Source organism: Fringilla coelebs (assembly GCF_963513975.1).
Source record: "Fringilla coelebs genome assembly, chromosome: 1".
NCBI classification, from domain to species: Eukaryota; Metazoa; Chordata; class Aves; order Passeriformes; family Fringillidae; genus Fringilla; species Fringilla coelebs.
This window is the reverse complement of record NC_140028.1, coordinates 83,126,582-83,150,940: the sequence shown is the minus strand read 5'-3', so window position 1 is coordinate 83,150,940 and position 24,359 is coordinate 83,126,582. Positions and strand designations below refer to the sequence as shown.

At 36.0% G+C, this 24,359-nt stretch overlaps 1 protein-coding gene across 4 annotated transcripts in view; it reads right to left on the bottom strand.

The window, feature by feature from the left end:
* RELCH (RAB11 binding and LisH domain, coiled-coil and HEAT repeat containing) overlaps window positions 1-24,359 on the bottom strand; it is a 76,004-nt gene that overhangs the window by 17,399 nt on the left and 34,246 nt on the right. For 3 of the 4 annotated variants that reach the window (XM_084214003.1, XM_084214006.1, XM_084214004.1), the window contains 12 exons: window positions 16,739-16,851; window positions 12,706-12,796; window positions 8,895-8,966; window positions 7,959-8,099; window positions 7,290-7,454; window positions 6,453-6,600; window positions 4,418-4,574; window positions 3,330-3,453; window positions 2,578-2,626; window positions 2,113-2,192; window positions 1,229-1,335; window positions 550-649 (listed from right to left, as the gene is read on the bottom strand). In XM_084214003.1, the coding sequence (XP_084070129.1) occupies window positions 550-649; window positions 1,229-1,335; window positions 2,113-2,192; window positions 2,578-2,626; window positions 3,330-3,453; window positions 4,418-4,574; window positions 6,453-6,600; window positions 7,290-7,454; window positions 7,959-8,099; window positions 8,895-8,966; window positions 12,706-12,796; window positions 16,739-16,851 (1,347 nt within the window). Of the gene's footprint in view, window positions 1-549; window positions 650-1,228; window positions 1,336-2,112; window positions 2,193-2,577; window positions 2,627-3,329; window positions 3,454-4,417; window positions 4,575-6,452; window positions 6,601-7,289; window positions 7,455-7,958; window positions 8,100-8,894; window positions 8,967-12,705; window positions 12,797-16,738; window positions 16,852-19,345; window positions 19,471-24,359 lie in introns of those variants that run through there. The other variant, XM_084214005.1, reaches the window with a different exon arrangement.

Here is a 24,359-nt window from a genome sequence, read left to right as displayed (position 1 = left end):
AAGGCATGATGTGAAAATAAAAGCAAACTGACTAGGTATATATTTCAGTCTTTATTCTGACCAAAATTTGTAGATATTAAGGGAAAAATGAAGTTGTCATTATGAGGAAAGTAAAGTAACTGTAAATTCTTTTAAAATTCTTTTTATTTCTGCAAAAAATACAGAATTATATTGCGTCTTCACCGCTATATCTGGTGCAAAGAAAACTAGTTTGAATTACAATGCAAGTGCATTGCATTAGCATACACAAGACCTACCGAAAATGTTAAGTTGTATATTAGACTACTGAAGATGGATGTGTTGAATAGCAAAAGCAGAAGTTAAAACTCAGAGATGATTATATTTAACTACAGACCTACAGAAAGGTGTGCTGCTGAACAGAGAACAGATACAGAAACAGCTGAACAACGACCTCCTGCTCCATCACACAGTACACAGCTTATTTATTCGCAATTATTAAGAATGTAGAAACATAGTCTGAATGATCCCTGTTTTAAAAAATAAACACTAGTTTTTATAAAAATGAAAAACAGTTTGGATAACACTTACCTCAAACATTCTAGCAGCTGTACACCGAACAAGAGCAGAAGTATGGACAACTCCATACCACAAAACAGTTAACAGTAGCTCATGATAAGCTGGGTTTGCACTAGAAGAAAACAGTTGGGCAATTGATCAAACAAAAATACTCCCAAGCCCTGGATGTGTTCTTTACCTAAAAGAATGCAGTCTTAAGAATTCCTTGTTCAACAAATCTAAAACTCCAACATTTATCCTTTCTGAAGGATACAAAATACTTATCTCATTCTAAAAGACTTGCAACATGTTGCAGTCTAGAAAATATGTTCCTTTTTACAGTTAATTAAAAGAACCCAAGCTCAACTTTAAGAACATAATTTTCAATGAATTATATTGAATGCAAATGCATATCTAGAACAAATGACAATAGTATGGTAAATACAAAATTAATTTCCATTGTATTATGAATGAGTTATTTTTCTGGAAATCTTTTGTTTGGATTTCAGCGTTCCTGTTCTACACTTCATTTTTTTTTTTAACTGCTACATTATTAACCTAGAAATTACATTTACACCAGGGGAAAAAAAGCCGGTATACCCTTTATTCACCCAAAGCACCACAGTAATTAAAAAGGACAAATAGATTAGCAGCTTTTAATAAAAGCTTCTAATGTATTTAGATGTAGGTAACCCCAAGGTATATTCTTTACCCTAGTTCCACAAAGGAAGCTTTCAGGCTATCAAGAGGAGCATGGGACAATGAAAGCATGGTCATTACATCTTCTAGGAATCCAACTAACAGCTTGCGGTCTTCTTCCTGAAAGAAGGGAAGAAGGGAGTACAGTGATGAATGTACTGGAAGGATTGCTGAGGTTATGATGGCAACCTACAGCTGCAGAGGACACAAACTATGAAAAAGAACAAATGAGACTAAGCATTTAACAATTTTCTTAGGAACTTCAAAAATGTGTTTAAAGAACAAGAGCCTTTCAAAGCAAACACACGAGATTGTATTTCATCTACTAAGCACATACTCAGGCATAAATTATTTTCTTAAAGAAACTTCTAAGAACAGTACTTAAGCACATTTATGATTCCTGAAAGTTTACAAATCATAATCCACTAAAAATCTGTAAGATTATCAAGAATTTCTTTTTTTTCCTGTAAGATATGTGTGTACTAGAACTTGACTGCTCGTTGCTGGAAGATTAGGTAAGATTTATAGTGTGCTTGTTTTAGTACTAGGTAACATGAAAATTTTAAGACTCCAGCTAGGCTTCAAATGGAATTTACCTGTTTCAGTACCTGTTTTGCACCATGATGTTTGCCAAGTTCACAGTTAAATGGCTGAGAACCCGTTTCAGGAATAACATTAATAGAGTTATGACAGAGGGACATGGTAACACATGATCTAAATGTGCATCACCATCACTAGAAAACTTTGCTTGTAAATGTATTTACAGCTGCCCATTCATCTACCTATCTTCAACACACAAGAACAGTAAGTTTTCAATGAACACAGTAATGTTTAGGTGTTTTTTAAAATAAGTTTCACACATTATTACACAACAAAGAAACAGAAACCCAAACCTACCTGAATATAACATGTAAGGACCCCTGTTGCATAGATGGGAACTGTGGCTTTTGTTAGCACCCCATTTCCTGCTGTAGAATCTAATGAAACACAGTGAAGAATTGAGGTTTTATACATACATATGAGTATAGAACATATATATTATCTATAGTAGACTTACATGTGTGTATTTAAGTATTATGGATTCAATCACCTTTTGATATATACACTAAGAATTTATATGCATATATACAGAAACAGGCTTAAATAATACTCAAGAGGTATTTGGATTTGAGACTGGTTTTTTTACCTGTCACATGGTCTATAATTTCAGAGTGTTCCATTCAGATTAAGACTAGATTTTTCAACATTTCACAAAGATAAGAAATTTGAGAACTGCAGCCTGACAATGTTACTTGAACAAGAGAATGAAAGTTTTTTTCTGTTGCAGTTAAGATGGATTTATTTCAGTAAAAAGCTACTTACCTATGTTTTCCTCAGACAGTCTTAAGATTTCCTGGAACTGTGGTTTTACCTATGCAAAGGATGATGAATCCCATGTAAGAATTGGTCAATGGTAATTGACCTGTTACCAGTGTCAATTAACTTAGAAAAATAAAAGAATTGCAAAACAAAGAAAAAAAAAAATCCCCCAAAACCAAACAACAGCAATCCCCTCTCTGGAAGTAGCACGTACTGCTAAGAGAGTTTTATATTTAGGTAATCCTCTCATGTGTGACAATTTTCCTTGAGGTATTTTAAAATTTTATTCAAAAGTTATTTTATTGAGAAAAGTTATATAATTCCTTGATAAAAATGTTTAGATACCACCAACAGAAAATATTTCAGGTGGGAAGGCATCAGCTTCAAATTTTTAATCAAGTAAAGCTGAAGTACTTATGTACAGTGCAAAGAGGGAACAGTAGGCTGCTCTGAAGAAAGAAAGTTGTTCAATAACCAGAATTATGACAATCTCTCCTACTCTCTCTGTCATTCACAAAGGAAATATGAAGAATATTGTGTCCCTGGTTGGGTAAGATGAGAAGACAATTCCAAAATTGCCAAAATCAGAAAAGGACACAAAGAGCTCTAAAAATAGCAGGTTTAAATGTACTTATGGAAAAACATCAATGTGACATGAAAATATAAATGGTCAAAAACTGTGGGTATTCCAACATACTGTAAATATATAGAATGTAAGTTACCAAGTATGTAGAATATTTAAAGTAATATCTTACCTTAGTGTTTGTAAAAATTTTCCCAAATGTCCTACAAAGTCTCCAGAAAAATCTAGAGAATTCATGAACACAGGCAGTTGATGCTACATTGATCTTGCCAACTATTTCTATAAGCTGTGGTAGCCTAAAAATCAGGAAACAAAAGGATATTAAACACTGCTCTGGCTTTTTGCTTTTGTCCATTTACATTTGTATAGATTTGTTGCTTATATTAATAAATACACGCACACACAGAGCACTACTGGTTCTAATAGTTAGCTACATGTTCTGTACAATTCCTGACCTGTGAAGAAAGCAAGGGTTTAAGTGCCAGAAGAGTCTGACCCATATTTTTAAACATCTGTTGCTATTACGAAATGGAATACAACAATCTTTACTTCACAAGAGAATTAACTATACTGATGCAATAACAAAAGAAACAAGTTTTCAGAGCAAATAGTTACCTACTTGTTCTGCTAGACTTGATATTTTCTGAATGAAATCAAAGGCAATTCAGCATGAAAATTAAAATGCCTAAAACTAAAGTTTTCCTCTTCTGTAATTCTCAAATGCAATCATTCTTAGCATTATTAAATTCAGTAATTGTTAAACACAACTGTGTATGGTATTTGCAGGGAAACGCCCTGACGAAGGCAGGAATGACCAATCTGACTCCACATTCTCAAAAGGCTAATTTATTACTTTATAATCCTATATTATATGAAAGAATATATACTATACTAAAGAATACAGAAAGGATACTTACTAAATGCTAAAAAGTTTATAATGAAAACTCATGACTCTTTCCGAGTCTCGACACAGCTTGGCACCAATTGGCCAATGCATCAAAACAACTCACAGCGGAGACCAATGAAACAATCACCTGTGTGCAAGCAATCTCCAGACACATTCCACACATGAGCACAACACAGGAGAAGCAAATGAGGTAAGAATTGTTTTCCTTCCCTCTGAGGCTTCTCAGGTCCCCAGGAGAAAAATCCTGGGCGAAGGAATTTTATCAGAGAATGTGAACGCCACAGACCATGCTTAAGAACTATTAGTTTTGACACATTTTAAAAATAGGTATCCTAAGACACAAATTAACTCACAGCTGATTGACTACCCATAGCAGAGTCTCCCAGCCTGTGGTGCCCTCATGTTCCAGCTGATGATCGTACAGCTGCAACAGCACCGCCAATTGTTCGCGGCTTCCAATGATGACAGCGACGTCCTGAAGGGGCGACACAGGTCGGGGAAACCTAGTGACTGCAACAGTAGAGAACAAGCAACCATGAGCCAAAGAAGATGAAAATACCACACAGGTGATGTCAGAAACAACAGCTAAGAAACTCAAACTCATTAAGTGCCTTCTCTATAAGGGTATCAGTTTGCTTTTTAAAAATCAGTGAGTTAAAATGATCTTTGAAGAGATTATGAAACCCTCAGTTAAAAACAGAAAATACAGGGGGATTATGTTGTTATTATTACTGCCAGCAACAAGACTGACCAAGGTCAAACCCTGCCTGACCAACCTGGTGCCCCTTAATGATGGAGTCACAACATCTGTGAACAGGGAAGAGCCACAGATGTCACCTATCTGGACTGCTGTAAGGCCTCTGACAGTCTCCCAAAACATTCTCTCTAAACTGGAGAAATATGAATTTGATGGATCAGCTTTTCAGTGAATGAGGAATTGACTGGATGCTCACATCTTGAGGATAGTGGTCAATGCCTTAATGTCCAGATGGACATCATTTGCGCCTCTCAGGGAGCAGTAATGTTCACTCTCTTCACCAACAACACAAAGGGATCGAGTGCACCTTTGGCAAGTTAGCAGATGACACCAAGCAAGTGGTGCAGTGACACACCTAAGGGACAGAATGCCATCCAGAGGGACCTGGACAAGCTTGAGAAATGGGCTCATGGCAATCTCATGAAGCTCAACAAGGCCAAGTACAAGGTGCTGCACCTGGGTCAGGGCAATGCAGGCTGGGGGATATGAAGGGATTGAGAGCAGACTTGGGCTGCTGGTGAATGCTAAATCTGGACACGACCCAACAATATTTGCTCGCAGACCAGAAAGCCAACAGTATCCTGGGCTGTGTCCAAAACAGCATGGCCAGCAGGATGAGGAAGGTGATTCTAACCTTCTGCTTCTCTCTCATGAGACTCCACTTGGAGTGCTGCATCCAGCTCTGGGGTCCCCAGTACAGGAAAGATATGGACCTACTGGAGCAAGTCGCAAGGATGGCTACGAAACTGTGAACAAAGATAGAGCACCTTTCCTATGCAGAAAGGCTGAAAGAGCTGTGCTTGTTCAGCCTGGAGAAGACTAGGCGGAAACCTGAAACTTTTGAATTTGTTATTCAAGTAGTAACCACTCAGTGAAAAAGTGCTCATCTTCAAATTTCTCAAGTCAGACAGATGCGCCTTACTATAGCATCCATTTTCAAAGCAGTATCAGACAATAATGTACCACTAGCTACTTTTCAAATTCTCTTTTGTAACCCTTTCTTATTGCATCTTCACACACAGCACTATTATCAGCATGTGGCAGGTGTCACCAATAATATCTTTAAAGTATTTGCAACAGGAGAAAACACTCCACAGGCTAGGTTTGCTAATCTAAGGAAAACTTCACCATGAGGCTATTCAGTCATGGAATGGTTTGGGTTGGAAGGCACTTTAAAGATCACTTAGCTCCAACCCTACTACCATGGGCAGGGACACCTTCCACTAGACCAGGTTGCTCAAAGCTCCACCCCACACGGCCTGGAACACTTTCAGGGATGGGATGGTCTTCTTGGATATTACACAGATAGATAACAGATGGTGATGCTGCTGCATTATGCTGTGTTTTTCCCACTCCATAAATTTGTAAGAGCTAACTGAATCTGAGGCCAGCCTCCCTGAGCTATTATTGGCTATTAATGGAAATCAGGTTCTTTAGAAACCTTTAGGAAGTACAATTAAAAATTGCTTTGCTTTCTAAAAGCTTCTTATAAGAAGTAGAGAAAAATAGATGGAAGTTTTTTTTTTGTGATAATCAGATATCTCAAGCATAGCAAGGGGTGAAAAAAGGAAGCATTATTTAAGAATTTACTAAGGCAGACCAACATAAAAAACCAGAAATTAATAATTTACCTTCTATTTGTGGTACTTCTCCCTGAAGTTTAGCCTTGTTGGTAAAAGGTGCATTCTGTAGCACCAGTGCAAACAGCGAAGGAATTAAAGACTGCAGGGCGGACAGATACATGTGGAGCTTATGTTCATCCAAGCCATGTTCTCCTTCCTGAAAAAAACAGGACATTGATTTGGAAGTTTTCAGTTTAGAAGATCTGTTCCTTAGGCATGTATTCCCTGGCAAGGCATCAACACATCTGTGATGAGCTTCTACCCAGACACACTAATTATAAAGCAATTTAGCCTAATCATAAGCATATTTTGCCACTCTTAAGTCACCTCTACTGAACAGATTCAGGCAATAGAACCTTTGGCCTTTAGCAGACCATGCTGGTGAACAGACTGATATTTTGAAAGAACATTTTTCAGCACATTTTGGAAATGTGGATCCTCTGCCTCAGACACCAAGGCATCTAAACTGAATCAACAAGTCAACTGTACTCTTGAATGTAAACATCTTCTTTCATTGTGTTAGATAGTTATGAGGCACACAGTTTTTCCAGAACTTCTCAGATATCTATGAAATGAAATGTGCAAACTGGATCCTAACTGGAAATGACCTAACTTAACCATTCAAATCTCCTTTTCATGCTTATGTAATAAAAACTGTTTACCAAAATCTACACAATTTAGACATGGGGCAATGCTATTAGGATATAAAACAGAACAGTATGAAAGAAGAGTATGTTTAGTTTGGGGGAGGTTTGGTGTTTTTTCTAGTTTTTTTTTTCCTTCTTCCAAAGTACAAGTGAATAATACAAAGAAAAATCTCCAATACAGAAACAGCTAAGTACATACCCTGAGCAATTTTTCAATTTTGTTAAGCAGTGTAGGTATAAGATGAAACTGTAAATTCCCCAGTTCTGTTGTCCAGGCAGCATAAGCAGGTAAAAATACCTGATGTGTTGCACTAACCACACGTTCTGAAGGGTCTCCTAAAGCTGAAAGCAGCAGTTCAAAACCCTGGTAAAAGACAGTAAAGAATAAAAAGACAGTAAAAAAGACAGTTCCCAAAAGCTGATATACGCCTTTTTTACCACTCTGCCTTCAAAAACTCAAACACAAAAATTTTTGTGAAACATTATTGGGCAGCATTAAGGTGAACTACCAGTAGGCTTTGTTGTAGCAAATGCATCTGTGTTAGTAAGTGATGATGCCAAACTGGCTAATAATATCAGATGGCAGTGAAGTGTTATGTTCTTAAAGGAAAATTATGAATTATTAGACCAGCTTCTGTATAAGGCTTACACCTGAAATTCTAAGGCTATTTGTAGTTTTTTTTGTTTTGTCTTGGTGATATAGTAAAATCAACATTCATATAAATAATTAATTTTTAAAAGTATCTTGAAAGAATTAATAAAAATGCAGGAATTTAAACAGTCGTCTATTATTATACAGCCCCCTTCATTATTTATGAAATATCTATAGGAAGCATTTTCCACATACAGAACCCAAACCAAATGATACCTGTTGATATTTATCTGGATCATCAATATAGCCCATAATGATGCCAAGGCTTTTGATCACAGCTTCTCGTACCAGATCTGCCTTATCTTCCGTTAGCATTTGTTGCAGCATGGAAAGCACTAAGGAACTACGAATTTCTTTCTGTTTGTAAATGAGAAACACATTTGTTAAAGCCAAGGAAACAAGAAATGTGGATTTGTATCAATTATAATAAAAAGTACTCACTTTTATTAGTGCTCACAAACAAAATCCCTTCCTCCAACCATAAAATCCTTTATGAATATTACATGTTCAGCTTTCACAACAGAAGATGAATGAATATAAAATGTCAGTAGCTTCATTACACAGACTTTTGTCCTACTAAGCACAGAACTAAGGTCCTTTCATTCGCATGGAACAAAAATAAATAACAGCAGTAAAACTACTATAGGCCTAGACTTTAAATAATCACTGCATTGCTAAATTGAAGAAAATTGTTTTAATTTAAGTTCCCTTCCTCCAACTTTTCTCTGAAGCTTCAAATTCTAGTTTACCACTGACATAATTTCACTGCTTCTTCTAACTGGCAGCACTCTTGATGTAACATTCCACAGTGTCTGAAGAATGCTACAGCTGGGTGCCAATTCCTTTTTCATAGATAGTTAGGACCAATTAAGGAAACAATCTTTTCTTTACCTCATTTTTACTGAAATAAATATTCATATTGTTTTTAGAAACACTTTATACCTAGATTAACCTGTATTTCTTCATAACAAACTATCTCCTCCTTAAAGTGACTTAATGGATCTCATGTGTGTATAAAGTAGAAGAAAATGTGACTGTCTATGCATAACATACACACTTGGTGATATTTAAAATTATAAAGGATGCTTACATTCTGCATCAGATTTTTACCCTGCTTTCCCTAGCAGGTATTTGGAGTCTATTAATACTTACTGGAAGGTATGGTGCTAGAGCTCCACAGGATTCTGCTACCAGTAGCCGTCTCTCTGGGTATTTGTGGTTGATCTGGTAAAGAGAAACAGATGGACTATTTGCTTTGCAGTAACCAGCATTCAAAATGTGGTTAGAATGAACTGCAAAGGGGTCCACAGCCTGTTAGAGGAGTGTGTCTGCACCTTTTCAATAAACATTGATTGAGCTCACAGAAGTTGCACCTGGGTACTAAGCAGCCTCAAATTCTTGCACTGAGGCATAAATGTGAGGCAGTTGTCCTATAAGACATAGCTTATAGTAGGGAAAGTCAGACAAGCACATATGTATGTGAGAAGCTTGTACATATAAGCAATAAAAAGGAAAGCAGCGTATGGGCTGCTGTACTCTGAAGAATCTGCAAAACTCCTGAACTAGCATGACATGAAATATTTTCTTATGAAGACTTTCAGGAGCACTGTTCCTCCAAGAGCTGCACAAGTGCCCTCTAGTGCTCTGAGCCAAGCAGTGTAGCAGAGCTGCCCAGGTCTTGCTGAGCAATCAGTCAGAAGAAGACACCTGTAGAAGCCTAAATGCATTTACATTCTATTAAAATTCTGCTCTGAAGTCCAGCATAAATATGTCACACCTCTAAAAACAATTCATATTACCAAGAACCTCTTGATCCTGTGATATTTCCTCTTTCTACTCAAAAGCTGCTTGAAAATTCTGCTGTCAAAATTTAGTATTATTGACACTTTGCAATCAAGTGTGCATTCTGGTGGAGCCAGTGTAATGGTTGTACAATGAAACAATGAAGTGTTTCAATACTCGATGAATAAAAAAAGTCTATGGTACCATGGTGAGAGTAAAATGTGAATTTTTTGATGCTATCAGATAAAATAGCATATGCAGCATTTGGTGCAATTGTTTCTTTCTTGCTATGCGGTGTATAGCCTTGGTGAGGCAGCCGTCTCACCATGAAAAAAGACCAAAGTATTCACTGCCTTCTTTGTCTCTATCTTGAAAGACTTGCCTTCAGTAGTCTGAAGTCCCTAAAATCCGTGCCAAATTCTGGCACCCGGAGGACCTTGGGCAGAAACTAGCAGGACAGGAAATATTTGAAGAAATTGGACATACACTAGTCTGTGGGCCCTGATGGGGATGTACACACGAGTGCTCAGGGATCTGGCTGATGTCATTCAAAGAACACTCTTGACAATTAACAAAATGTGGCAATGGGGCAAGCTCCTGAGGACTGGAAGAAAGTAAACGTCACTGCTACCCTCAGGAAGGGCAAGACAGAGAACCCAGTCAAACACAGGCCAGTCTGTCTCACACCAGCTCCCGGGAAGCTGTCGGAGCAATCGGCCTTACAAAGCATTTCCAAACATCCGAAGGACAAGAAGGTGGCTGGAAATAGCCACGGTGTATTTACATAGAAAAAACATAACAACCAACCTGACAACTTTCTGAGATGACTGGCTCAGCACACTCAACAATGATGCCTGACTCTGACTGCTCTGGTATGAAATTACTGAGAACTCTCTCAAGAATCAAGTGTGGAAAAGATGATTTCAAAGAGACTTAAATTAACAAATCATAAGCTTCAGGACTAAATTGAAGTCTCAAGCATGAGAATGTTCTTTGAGTGTGTCTATCATTATTTTGCATTCTTTCATCAGTAGAGCACCTGCAATAATTTTTGGAAGTATGTAGATTTCACAGATGAAAAATATTATGGACAAGTAAGAGGCTGCTTTAAAACCTACTAGGGCTGTGAAGGTGGTGAGGCACTGGAACAAGTTGCCCAGAGAAGTTGTGGATGCCCCATCCCAGGAAGTGTTCAAGGTCAGGTTGGATGGGGCTTGGAGCTAATGGTCTTTAAGGTCCCTTCCAATCCTAACTTCTTTATTATTCTGTAAAATCTTTCACTTATGTGTCATCTTTTCCAATGCAAATTCCCCACTGGCAGCAGAGACACACATCATCTTCTGGAGCTCTGCCTACCTGAGGGAAACAGCAATGACTAGTTTCAGCTGGTTTTAGGTGGTCTGGCATGGCAATACAAATATCACCCCCTGATAGTGTAAAGACATAATGGAGGAAAAAAGACTCAAATTTCTGTCAGGTTTGTGTTCAGAGAACATGAGTAGCCCTAGGAAACTAAATGTAATTAAAATGTTTATTATGATTTGTTTTCCTTTTGTCTTTAGTAAGCAGCATTCCAATTTTGGAAGCCAATAATTGCTCACTAGTTTTGAGTGACCCTTTTAGCATTCACAGAGCCTTCAACTATACTGAGTCAGTTACCAAATTTTACCTGCAAAAGAGCAGGTAGAGAATTTAAAAAGACTAGCCTGATAACTGAGCTCCACAATGTATCAATGAAAAGGATGAATTTCCTGAGGGCCCAGTCCTTTGCATCTGTAAACAGATTTTGGTTGGAGACCAAGAGCATGAATTCTTTTAATGATTTACACATTTACTGCAAAAAGTAGAAAATGATGTCCATACTAGAGTTCCTTCTACAAACTCAAGACTTGTGACAGTGAGATTCAGCTGGTATTTCGCTGGAGAAGATAATGACCTGGTTCCAGTACTGCCAAACAAAGTCTGGCAAACTGCATTAAGTAAGTGCATTATGCCATATGACTTGGCAGTCTGAGATGCTGTACTTGTACAGTTGGACTCTTCTGCACCAGCAATTAGCAAGAAGTGGATGAGAAAAATGTGCTCTTCCTGAGGTGAGATAGTTTTTTTCAAGCACAGTTTAAATTTCATGAGGGCTAAGAAAACAAAGTATTGCTTACAAAATTAGGCAAAAATCCAGAATTCTTTGTATGGCTCCTTTAAAACTACTACTGTCATGAGACCTTCCCTTAATCAACAGATACATCAGTCATTCACAACAAGCACAAACGCTGCATATAGTTCGTACTTCTACTGTCAGAAAGCATTAAGGCTATTAAAGCTTAGACTTTACTGGGAAACACAGATTGCTGTGTTATGCAAGGAACAGTAGCAAACTACCAGAGCAGAAAGACTCTGCCATCAAAGCAGGCATTCCCACTCCGTCATGGCTTAGTTATTCATTGTCTTTTCAGACAATGATGAACTCCCTCTCCTTGGGAGAGGCAATGATGAACTCCCTCTCCTTGAACTCCCTACCTTCCTTGGTAGGAAAATACAACTGAATTTTCACCTGAACTCATGATGTTCTGCTTCCATGCCTCAGATGAAACAGTAAAAACATTTTGGTTTGGTTGTTCAGTTATTTCTGTTAATTTGGAATATCTGTAAAAAAGATCACTGTGATTCTACAAGTGATATGTAAACTTCAGGTTCATCTCACAGGTGCCTTTCTATGAGAGATTTGCTTATGAGTACTTTGGTCTTTGATTTTCTGTTTAAGAATTTAAACTAGCTGGTGTGGACACTGCTCCAGGGACTTAATACAACATTAAAAAAAATCAGCAAATAAAATCTTTGAATGAAAATGGATTTCCAACAGGCTCAAAGGCAGAGTAAAAATTATAAAGGTACCTACCTTTATGTTACACAACACTGATGATGAACACGTGCTTATCTACACTTCAATATAACAAACGTATTCAGGTACAAGCAGGTAACTAAAATCTCTCCAGACAGCCTTTAATAAGCTTTCTGCTTCTGAGGTGTTTTTAATATTAGATAAAAATATAGATGATGAGAACAAAGAACATCCAAATATCTTTCTGAAAGCCAAACCCAAAACCTCCCCTTGAACAAGTAAAACTCAAATTTATGAACTTTTAACTGATTTTGGAGCATAAAGCAAACACTAATCAGTTACCTGCTCCCAACACTGGGGTAAAAGTTCAGCTTCTACACGTGTTGGTCCAACGTGTCGGGCAAATGCCACACACCCAGTCAGTATCATCTGTCTGAAAAGATAAATTTAAAGCTTTAACCTGTTTATAAAGTTTTATAATATATAACATATATTCCTTAAGTCAGGAAAAGCGCATGCTCACAGACAATAAATAGCTTTCTGCAGTCAAGATTTCACACCATCCATACTGACTTAAAGACTAAATATTAAATTGAAAGCCACTAATATCCCTGCTCATTGCAGGGTGGGGATTTGCTTACATGACCTTCAAACATCCCTTCCAACCCAACCTATTCTATGATTTTACCTTTTTTTATATTCAGAATTCCTTTTCCAAAATCTTGCAGATCCTCAACTCCACAAACCAGTCTCAGAATCTCTGATTTGGGTATTTCAGATTTTCTAAAGTCTGAGATTGGGAGTCTCTGACTAAATTTCTCATTTAATTCTTAGTACTGAATACTATCATGCAGTAAAAGGATCTAAATTACCTAATACTATCATACTATCAGTATTTCACTGAAGTAAATTGATTTTATTTAGAAGCATTTGTGAGATTTAATGAACTTTCTTCAGAGCAAGCAGCTTATTTCTTTTACGACATAGTTTTGCAACCTTCTTACATGCAAGTTATTGTTCATCTCTCATAAAATCCTGACCTTCACTCTTGTGAGAAATCTTTTAAAGCCCACTAAAAATTGAAAGCAAGTAATCAACCAGCAGGATCTATGATTGCCTGTTATTTGTATTCATATTCTTATACTTTACCTTTTATTGAAGTTTGCAAGAAATTGCCATTGTTCCATCAATTTTATAGGCATAGAGGCATATATAAAATTTCGGTAAGACTGTACTAAATTGTCATTTGTGGTATTTTATTTAATGACTGTCTATCTTGCTAAGATGTTTTTACTTCTATTTTTCCTGTTGATAGGATTGGAATAGTACCAACTTTGAATGCAATTCACCAATTCTATTTACCTTTGGAGCCTACATGAATTATTAAATACCCAGTTTCAAATGAGAATGTGTGGACATGAGACTCAATTTTATCACTTCCTCAGTAAGATTAGGACACCACTCAGAGTTTATTATTACTACTCTGTGAAATGTAAGTCGGAATTAATTTGTTACCATTTTAGCGTCAGGCCTAGACTCCTAAATATTTTCTGTACCAAAAGCATCCCCTTAAGGTTGAAAGGCAGAGATTCTACTGGTTATCTTCTAACTCCTTAGAGAACATATTCCATCAAAAAAACTCATTCACTTTAAGAATTTGTTAGGAGAAAGATCCTATCAAAAAGTTGGGTTTTTTTAATCCCAGCATTCTTTATGCCAACAATCAGAGCAAGCTCTTCTGTGTTGTGTGTGTTTGGGTTTTTTACCTCTCTGCCACATTCACAGAACTAGGCCTTAGATAAAGGTAAAAAGTAAGGAGAAAACAAAAATTATTAGATAAGACTCAAGAAATCAGCTGCTGATAGCAATATGGAGACAAAAGCCTGCGATAATTCTCAGTTCTACTGCAAACAAAATAGGCATTTGAATTACTGACTGTTGTTCTATACACTGCACCTAATCACAGAACTGGGCAAGAAAATATATATTTTTAAGATTAAAATAGCAGAAGATAGCAGAACACAGTAATCACTTGAAGTTTTCTATTTTATAAATGGGATAAAACAAAATATTTTTTCTTAAATCAAATCTTTTTTAAAACATTCCATAAAATCTCAAAATTAAGTCAGATTTCTTTTTGCCCTGCCTACTAAGATGAGAATTCAAAGATATTTCAAAAATATTTTAAAATAAGGTTTTAAATACTTTACTGCAACCATTTTAAAAGCACATGGTAACAGTCAGCATTTCAGGGAAAGTTGTAAGGATCTGAATAAGAGGTGATTGAAGTAACGTTTTAATCTTGTCCTATTAGAGTCAAACATTAATCTCATTTCTTCATGACTCCTAGCCTCCAAAACCAACATAATTGTAGAAAAAGGAGGTTATGTGAACACATTTTTGTTCCTCTGCAGAACAGAATTTGATAGGCATTTTTAAAAGTTGAATGGAACATTAATGAGCAAAGCCTTGAGGATACAAGTGGCCTTGTCAAATACAGTGTTAGTGTACAAGACTACAGAAATATGCCAAGCACCAAAAAGCATCTCCCATGGGCAAGAGGTATAATCCAGGCTTTCTGCATAATTATTGACATACTTCAGATATTTGACATTGTAAAACAAAATACTTATTTTAATGGGTTAATTCTTAGAAATGCAATGTCACATTTCAGTCTCTCACATTTAGGAAATTAAAAATGTCAACTAATCAGCTGCTACATCAAGATACAATATAGTAGGCCTGTACAGTACAGCAGAAGGTAAACAAGTAACAGGAGATAATTAACATCATCATTCTGGTGACTAAACCTGAATGTCTTTGCTCACTTCATATTGCATAAGACTTCTAAAATATTATCTAAAAGTATTTAGATAAAAACAAAGCATGCATAATACACTTCCATACAAATCTATAAATATAACCTCCTTTTAATTACTATTCAGAATCTCTTTTATTTCACGGAATCTTATCTATCTTATCTGGTTTTCCATCAGATTATGGCACCTTCAAAAGAAATTGTTATTTCTATGTGTGAAAATGTATATTATGTATATGCATGCTTGGTCCTAGAGTTTAGGGTAACCTATTTTTCCCAGATTTTTCATGGAAACAAGTTATTTTTATATATAAATCTCTAATTTGCAACAAAAATTTGGGAAAAAATAAAGGAAAAATAGCTTTTCCTGCTTTTTCTTCTTTCTTAACTGCTGGAAAAGACACGCCTAATGCACCTATAGGGGGATATGAAAAGTCTACTTGATAGGCCACCAATCCTGTAACAAATTAATCACAAGAAACTCCAAGTGACATGCAATTTCCTTCCCCTTCAACCACAAATGATTTTAGCTTCTCAATCCACTGGGACATTTAAAGCACTTCAGAAGCAGATTTCTAATGACTCTGAAGTAGAACCAAGACTGTATCTTTTTGTAATTTCAATCTACATGGTGCCACTATGCTACAAGTTGCTTTTGTTTATTGAAGCCTTTTTTTTTCTCTTTCAATTATACCTACTCTCTAAATTTTACCATGGGAACAGTTTAAACAGATGCCTGAACACTTCAGTTTTGGAGAGTCTCTAAAAGAAATGCTTTCCACCTATTTGATAAAGCCTATTTCGTCTGAAGACAGCCTAGTGCAACAATAGATACAGATGCTTTCCAAAACATCTCTAATGAAAATAACGGAAGAGCTACAGATCAAACATGAAAAGTTGTTCCACAGTTAAGAGAAGGAAACATACCAGCTTGGCCACTGTCTTTCAACCTTAAGGATATTCTCATCAAGATCAGTACAAAGTCAGATTTCCTGAGCACTAGGGAAGAATTAAATTCATAGAACAAAAGGTGTAATTTGTTTCAGAAGGTTAACCAAAATGAAACAAAGTCCTTAACACTTGTCAGACCTAGATCACTGCTACATTATTCCGATTTTTATTGCTACCATATTAATGAGCCATACGTAGAAAGAGCAGTTTTCCCTAAAGAAATGTGGTGATCATCTGAAGAAACATGTAGATCACTAACACAGATTTAAAAAAAAAAAAGCTGTTTTGATTTCTACATCAACCAGTGCTAAGAATTATGATGTTATAGATCATTTTAGCAAAACAGTTTAAAATAATCTTTAAACAGAAAAAGTAACTGAAATGACACTGTAGCTTACAAGCACATTCTCACATTTCAGTTACTAGGAAGTACAGGTGATGGAAATGGAAAGTCCTGAACTTGGCATAAATTTGTCAACACTATACAAGCAAAACTTAAACAAACTCGTTCAATACCACCCAATAATATCCAATTTTTACTAGTTCTGCTGCTTGCACAGAGAAAAAAGTTCCTGCTTGTCCCACATCACACAAGCGCAAACACACCTTTGCTCATCGTCTGGTCGTTTGATCAAATTGAACAGTATGTGCAGAAGCTGATCTCTCTCTTTGGGCTCAGGATGGAGGCAGGCTGTACACAGTATGAGTGGGATCAATTCCTAAAAGGTTGTGGGTAGGGGAAAACCAAACAAAGTAAAATTGCTTTGGGCATACATTCATTTACTGCAAAAGAAACTAAGAAGATAATTCTAAAACCACATAACAGCAAAACAGTTAGAAAAGATACTTTGGAGTTGTGATGTCTTATAAAGTGACTTGAGGAAAGTGAAGGTCTACAAAAGTTAGAATTATTTTCCTGCTAGGAAAAATCAGGGGATAATCAGCACATGAAATAAAAAGCTGTGCAAAGATTACAATTAACATATGCAGGTCACCTGTAACCAGAATTAGAGGACAATCATGGTTTCAACTGTTTTCACTACCTACTGAACTGAAGCTCCACAGACAACTATGGAATAAGGCTCCTATGAAAAAATGCCACAGAGTTAAAGATGAAACTTTCCAATTAAACATCCATACAGCTTTGTGCACAAGTTTGAAAAAATAAACATTGAGAAACATACATTGGTAAAGGTGACTGCAGACAGATTTTGTGTTGCCTGACAATTATCTGATTTTTTGTAAAGGTTCTGTGATTTTTTTTTTTCCATACAAAAGCGATCTCTGAAGCTGAATTTTCTTTTTGGAGCAATTAAAGGAACAAATTACAAAGAAAATACTGTGTAAAACATGGAGAGAAAATATAAGGATCTTCATAGTGAAGGCCTCCTCCTTTCTAAATATGCCTACAAAGCTCATGGTATTCATTCCCAGAAGAAACAAATGTTTCTAAAACATTGTTTGGAAGTCCCTTCCCTTGACCTTGTTGATGTGTGCTTTTACTCCAAGTGAATTTGGAAACCAGACAGTTTTTAAGTGATTTGGAAACCAGACAGTTTTTAAGTTATTTAATATCTTAGAGAAACATCACACTGGGAGGTCAGGAAAAAAGAACAAGAAAAACCACAGTGTCTGGAAAAAAAACATGGGCAAGTAATCTGGAGATAACCTTGCACACCTGCTGTGTACTTCGGAGTCATTTTCAGGAGAAAAACTTTTTGTGAATTATTAAGCTGTGACAAATAAGCAGGTGACAGTGGGGAATACATCTAACATTAGTAGGAGAAATTATACAAAACCAGGAAAAACCTATGGTTGTTTAGAATGACTGTGCAGGGAGGTGCAAATTTCTTCTTGCAGATATTCAAAGAGACCTAATCATGATGTTCTTGTGGACCTGTGGAAACACCACTGACAATATCCTCACTGCTCGACCTGTATTTCCCTCAACAGCAGGAGCTCTGTTTGCATTAAACATAGAACAAGACTCCCTTTTAGAGCAGTGCCTAAGCTAGCCAACTCCTGACAAGCTTTTTTTTGGGTTTTTTTTTTCATTTTACAAGAATTCTACTCGATCTGCTATTTTCCATCTCCAAAGATGACTGAGACACAACCTAAACTGTATTTTAACATTCTATGATTCTGGAAGATATATTTGTAATATTCAACTCAGTTATGATACAGATTAGAGAATTTATGACAGAAGAGACAACATGGAAATATCCTACCTATCACTTAAAAAAATCTAAAAGGCAAGAAGGAGAAATGAAAAATAAATTTGCATACTTTGAACATTTCCATTTCTTAAATACTTTTAAGAGTAACTGGGGTTGTTTTTAAATAAGTGTAGCACAACACAAATAACATGAACTGAAGACCTGCATTAAAGGAGCCTTACAAATTAAATTGCATGAAGAACTAAATAACTTTCATCAGCTGAGCTTCTTTCCCTCTAGAATCTGCATGTTAGATCTCATTATTTTTGGTTACTTAAGATTTTTGCCCATTTAAAGTTATGAGAAATCAGAGGATTAACTTATTTAACTTATTTTTTTGGACTGCATAGAATTTTCTCTCCTGCAAATGCTGCTTTAATTCAAAAAGACTTGAAAGAATATTACTAAAATAATACCTTCCTCAACACCACTCTAAATACCACGACTTACACATTACACTAGAATCTTTAAAATAGGAAATCTAATTGCAATTTGTTGATACAGAACAAAATTACTACTATAAAGAATAAAGCTCACTTAAAAACTTAAAGCTAAATATACATCTATTACTTTAGTGAAATCTAACTTTCTGAAATCTACTCTAAATTCTCATTATTCAACTGCTCTTGCATGTATTCTTAAATACTCCTATGGAAAACTTTACAAAGAATATACTCCATGAAATGGGACATTTATGGGATTTTTGTTTCATCTGCTGAAACTAACAGACTGATTTCAGTTCCTTAGTATGTTTGAGTACCTACTCCAAAACCTCAACTGCTTACTCAGAACTACTGCTAAATTTTAAAGCACGACCATGGGGGCTTTTTAAGCTTCTTATGGAATTTAAGGAAGTTAACGTTGTCTTTTTTCAGCTGAGTCTGTGTGAAAGGGAAACACCTGAGAATATTCACCTAGAAACCACTGCCTTGTGTCTGAAAGGCTAATGAGTAACCTAACAGCATTGACATGGGCAGATCCAAGGCTGGTTCTTTACCTTGCAGCAAGCTGGTTATTATAGCTGACGGAATTAGCTGTGTTTTCTCGTCCATTGGTCACATTCTCTCATGCATACTATGGGAGAAGAGAGTGTTCTCTGCATCGCTGCATCAGGGCTTCTACAGCTCCTTCTATTAACGGGAGTGGAGAAACAGTGAGAAGTCTCAAACAGTGTTTTCTGTGCTCCCTAAAGCCCTCAAGGACAGGAAGGTAAAACTGGCAAAGGGGACTGTGGCACCAGAAGAACAAAACTGCTCTACAGAGGGACCAAACAGGTCAAGTGAAGTCTCCCAAAGACTTATAAGGGGTGGATTCTCCTCAGGACATTCCAGAGCATTAAGAAAAAAAACCAACCTACTGGAGGTTTGAGATCATTTCTTCCTGGTGCTAAGGGTCATGCCTTTGATGTAGATTTGTTTTACAAATCTCAGATTTTTCATTCTTGAAACCAGCAGAGAAGCCATAACAAGCAGCAATTTTCCAATAAAACACAGTAAGATTAGTATTTGGCTGTTTAGATTAAAGAGAAGAGTTCACAATATGGTATTGGAGACTCTATATAATTATTAATCATCAAGGAGTGGACTTCCAGTGCTATTTGAAACACTGCATTCCTTGGGAAGGAATACCACTTGCGCTGACAGTCATAAAAGAAGAACTTAAGTTTCAAAAAAACACAAGAACTCTCCCTTTATTTAATTTGGGAACTTTCCTAAACATCCTGTTCATCCCCAAAGTCCTTCTTTTCTCTTTTGCCTTTGAGTTCAGAACATGAGTTTTGATAGTTCATGTCAGTGTTAGTCGACAGGAGTGACTAGCGACTCATGACCATAGCAAGAAGAGTGACTTCCAGAGCTTTGATACTGTTTCCCCATTAGATTCCAAGCAGACCAACATCACAACATTGTCAGCACTTGCAGCTTGATGCAATATAACATTATGTGTCATAGGTCCCACCTCTACTATTGAAAAGCCAAATTCCAATCTGAGGCAGTTTATACCAGTGAGGTACCCAGATGCAGAATGGAGAAAAAGAAGATATTTTGCTTTACTGAGAGAGAAGCTACATGCAGGTGACTGACAGACAATGCTCTGAGGCTGACCTAACACAGTGGTAAGGAGAAATGAAACAGTCCATCTTCCCTCTGCTCTACTTCTCCATAACTCTCCATGTAGGTTTCTCCAAAGAAAAACTCACCTTTTTCTCACCATAGTATCTCTGGACAACTTCTTCCTAACTTACAACAACAACTTGTTCCATTACCTTTGAAAGGGATTCACTATTTGAGTTATCAATAAAGGTAACGTTTACATGGACATATGGAGTAGCTCTCTCTTTAATATGGACAAAAGAACTTGGCTTTTTAATAGTAATTAATATCATCTAAACTATATGCCTACAGTTCCTCCTACACATTAAAAGTATTACAACAAAATATTAAACTTTGGGTTTTTTAAAAGTGCATCATCTCAGAAGGTAGCAAGGACTTTTCTGTCAGTGTTGTTTCCATCATTATAATAATGTTTTGCTAAATATTCCAACAAGTCTTCTACATCTTATTGCTCTCACTAATTACTGTGTTCTTGCTGGATTTGTATAAGCAAAATAATGACCTCAAAGAATAAATTTAGTGTTAAGTGTCAAGACTGGTTATTTCAGTAGGTTCAGATAATAATATTTTTATTAATCCAAATATTAATGTATTAATATTGCAGGCAACAATACATAAACCAGGATGACATGATTAATTCTGTTAATGTGTGCCTTTTAATCTTTTTTAACAGTTAATGCTTATATTGTGAACCAATACTGTGTTAAAATTATTCTGTAACATAGCCAATGACAACAAGTAAATAAAATGAAATAATCTTATTGTCTGCAACTGAAATAGTTGCAGGTACCAACAAAATACTGATAGGAACTGTCTTGGGCAAGAATATATTAAAGTTCCAAATTAATTATTTTAGTTTTAAAATGAAAAAAAAAAATAGGATTACCGCATGACTCAAAACTTTGTGCTACTAATCTTACCAATATTAAAGTCACAGCTCTAATTACCTCTCACAGGGTGAGACTATTATTCCAGGATCCAAAGTAAGCCTCTCAGAGATTTCAAAGGGATGCTTTTACATAAGAATCAATGGTAGGGTGTGGGTGTGAAAAAACTTTCTACTTCTTCGTCTGTATCTACTGTTTACTTGAAAACACACATACAAAAGTTTGTGATACAACAAAAGCTGGCAATTTAATTAATAAACATCAAATTCAACTCCTCGCACTCATGAACTATCTAAGCTTTACAGACAGAGTGTTGAAAGACATTGGCTTTCAGACTAGAGATGAAAAGGATATTCTATGAGACTGAGTATTTTACTCTAAGGAAACTGCACTAGGCCCTCAATATTGAGGGGAAGGGAACTAAAGGACTTAAAAAATGGTTATGTCCCATGTGCATCCTCACCCCCGAACAAAACAGCCCGGCAAGCCAAAACCAGCACTGCATGTATACCAGAAAAGGACCAGCAAACAGGCTGTGGTCAATACCATCCCTGTTTTTCAGAAACATAATCTTTAGAAGTCTACTGCAATTAAAAGTTTCACAGAGTAACAAAAGTACTCTAATTGTTCATTTAGGTTTCTCTATTCTCCCCTATAATGGGAAATTAAAGTGGTCATCTAGAAGATATCGACAACTGACAATTTTCATGCCCAGCAACTCAGGTTTATGTACCTTTGTCCATATCCAATCATATGAAATCTGCTAGACACAACCCCTGGAAGCAAACAATTAAGTATACTGCCAAGATCTGACACAGTCTTTTTTTGCATTTCTTTAGCAAAGCCAGTTATTTTATGGCTTTTAAAGCATAAGACTGAGATGAAAATTTATAGTAAGATACTCAACTCTACTGTGCTTTAAGAGACATGCCAGAGAATTAAAGTGCCTTGGTGATATTTATGTGCAGTTACTGCACATTAATGTGATTACTTTCAATCTACAGCGGAAATCTAGTGCAGTTGAGAATAGCATCAATTCAGAACCTGAAGATTACACATTATCTTTGCTTCAACTTCACAAACAAATAAAAGCAAAATGCTATTTTTGACATGTTGAACTCTCTATAAATAACAGTTTCTCAGTATAACTATTCAGTGGTGCATATTTAGTAGACCACTATCATGATTGTGCTAAGTTTGCATAACACAAAAGAAGTTAAAGACTAACACTGGAATAATGGGCGAGATGAAAGATGTAAATAATGAAATAAAAGTGCTGATTAAGAACAAGAGCAATAAGATCTTAAGCAAAAAGTTTACTCTGGGCCAAACTCCATTAAAGGATTATATACTGCAGAGTTTGGAAGCTGTACGTACAAACAAGGTTACTCTTGTTTCCTGGCAAAAAAACATTGACTTTCCCATCTTAGAAAGTGTGCAAATGAGTATTAATTATTACAAAAATTTTAAAAGACTGCTTCTCTCTAATTACATTTTACCAAAGGAATTTTTCTGTGGTATATCTGTGAACAAATAGAAGGTGTCTGATTTTACTTTTGCAATTTTTTAGTTGTTAATGTATTTTAAATGGTAAATTGACAATTGAGAAAGCAGATTGCAACACAAGGTGCTCATCTTTAACAAGTATTATCACAGACTGGACCCCAAACAATGGGCTTTTTTTTTTTTTAAAGTATTGGCCTTTAGCATTTTGTTACTGGTCATTGCACTTAAGTGTTACTTGGATTGCAACACCACCTTTATTCGTGACTGCTTTCATACACAAATCTAAATATTGACATACATGTTTTCAGGGAGCTAAGATAACCTAGATGTTAGAGATGAAAACAAAATTAAATTTACTTGTTGTTACATGAATTTTGATGACTATGAATTGCTTTGAGGCAATTTTTCTGTATGATGCATTATTGATTTTACACAGTTGAACTGGTTTTTTCAGAAACAATTAAAATTATTCCCTCAGCCACCCTAGTCAATACTGTGTCTTTCTTTCTTTGTGACCTTCCACTGGAACCTAAACTACACACACTGAAGAACAATTAAAGCTGCACCAATACACAAAAATAAATAATTTCAGAAATGTCAACTATAATATTTGCCAGAACACTTACTACTGGATCAGGCAGGCTGCTACTGACCTTAAGATGCTTAAAAGCATAGGAAAAATGGCTTCTGAATCTCTGCTAAAGGACAACAGCCACAGAGACTGTCAGCCTCCGCAAACTCAGTTTCTCCAAAATGAAGATGCACAGCATGTAATTTTCAGCTTAAGATTTTGCAAGCAATTTCACCATGACGGATGCTTAAAGAACAAAGACATTTCAGGGAGTCATCAAAAAATTATGTTTAACTCTCATCCTCATATATTGATAGTGTAAGATCTTAAATACCACCATTTTTCTTGTTTCAGAACAGACTGCCACGAACTTTGCATTGCGATCTGAACCTGTTACGTCTTTCTCAAATTAGTGATCTTTAGGTATATTTTTAAGTCACTTCTCTGTGCAAAAGTCTCATTATAAGGTTGTTTATGGACAAGACTCCAAGTTATACCTCATTGAAGACAGCTTAGTTCTTAGGTTAGCTTTCCATAATTCGATTAGGATAAATACTGACAGATAGACTACCCAACCTTTCCTTCAAGTTCCATGACTACATCAGAAAGAACATTAAAATGGTTATAGCAAAAGGTGGCAGGGAACTAAAAGAAGATATTTTTAAAACAAATTTCAATTACTGAAACATTAAGCATCCCATGTAATACAATTACTCAATTGTGATTTGCGGCTTCTTCAATTAAATTGAAGCAGAAAATTTAAGGCAAAAATACATATAATGAAATGTAATTTCCATTGTAAAACAACCTAGGAAAGAACCAGTAGGAAACAGACTAAAAGGTCACAAAAATATTCAATACATTACACAGATTATGCTAAAAGCTGTGAAAGGAGCCAAAATACCACATCCTGCCAAGCAGAAGGAAGGAAAGGAA